A 1,320-nucleotide genomic window follows, 5' to 3' on the forward strand; every position below is an offset into this window, starting at 1 on the left:
TTACTTATCTGCCTCCAACCAAGGTAACAGACAGAATGTGGAATAAGCATGACATACCGTATCCGCCTATTTGTCTTAATCAAGGTGGGGGTGATAAATGAGCTTTCATTTTATTCAGTTGTTAAGGAACTGAGTTATTGTATTTACTTATCTGCCTTCAACTGAGGATCCAGGCTGAAGTTGGATTCCACTTGGCTTCAGGATCAATACCTCATTTCTACGGCTCTTTTCATCGCATCCTTCACCTCCTTGTTTCTCAGACTATAAATCAATGGGTTCAACATGGGAATCATTAGTGTGTAGAACACAGCAACCACCTTCTCCTTTTCTACAGAATATCGGGAGCTCAGCTGAATGTAACTGAAGCTCAAGGTCCCATAGAAGACGGTCACAGCAATCAGGTGGGAGGCACAGGTGGAGAAGGCTTTCCATCTGCCCGCTGCTGAGCGGATCCTCAGAACAGCGACAACAATGAACATGTAGGAAATGATGACGATCAAGAAGATGGCCATGGCAATGACTCCAGAGAAGGTTAACAGCAGTAACTCATTCATGGAGGTATCAGAGCATGACAGCTTTAACAGTGAGGGAATATCGCAGAAGAAGTGGCTGACAACATTTGGTCCACAGAAGGACAGTCTCCCCAAGCTTACTGTGTGTATTAATGAGGTAGTTGTTCCACACAGCCATGAGCCAGTGGCCAGCACTACACACTTTCTCTTAGACATGGCTGCAATGTAAAGCAAAGGGTTCACAACAGCAACATAGTGGTCATATGCCATCACGGACAGCAAGAAGCCTTCTGTTGTAACGAACACCCCAAAACACAAATGCTGCACCATGCAAGAAAGGAATGATATGGCTCCCTTCACAACCAGGAGGTTTACCAGCATTTTGGGCGCAATTGCAGATGAATAACAGACATCTATGAAAGAGAGGCAGCTGAGGAAAAAATACATGGGTGTGTGCACCCTGGGGGTGATGTGGATTACGAAGATCATGCCCAGATTTCCCACAAAGGTAACAACATAAATCACCAGAAACAACACAAAAAGCACAATTTTCAATTCAGCCTGATCTGTCAGGCCCAAAAGAATAAACTCAGTAACCACTGTGAAATTCTCTTCAGCCATTTGGTTGTTTTTACAAAATCTGCTGTGAAAAAGATACAGGGATTACAATTTATTAGACAAAAACACCAAATAGAGGTTAAGATTATATGGAGAAAATTACTGCTTTGGTCTTTGAATTGATGTATTTTTTTTTTTTTTTATTTGAAGTTTTGTCCCCAGTAAATTAATAGATGGATTAGCTTGTATC

At 42.0% G+C, this 1,320-nt stretch overlaps 1 protein-coding gene across 1 annotated transcript; it reads right to left on the minus strand.

Annotated features, from left to right (window-relative positions):
- Nucleotides 1-203: 203 nt before the first annotated feature.
- Nucleotides 204-1,133, minus strand: LOC103213448 (olfactory receptor 5J2-like). The gene has a single exon (XM_007959228.1). It carries the CDS (start codon nt 1,131-1,133, stop codon nt 204-206), a length of 930 nt encoding a protein of 309 aa, XP_007957419.1.
- Between the last annotated feature and the right edge of the window lie 187 nt (nt 1,134-1,320).

This window comes from Orycteropus afer, unplaced genomic scaffold (assembly GCF_000298275.1).
Source record: "Orycteropus afer afer isolate SDZICR_OR568_19922 unplaced genomic scaffold, OryAfe1.0 scaffold02375, whole genome shotgun sequence".
NCBI classification, from domain to species: Eukaryota; Metazoa; Chordata; class Mammalia; order Tubulidentata; family Orycteropodidae; genus Orycteropus; species Orycteropus afer.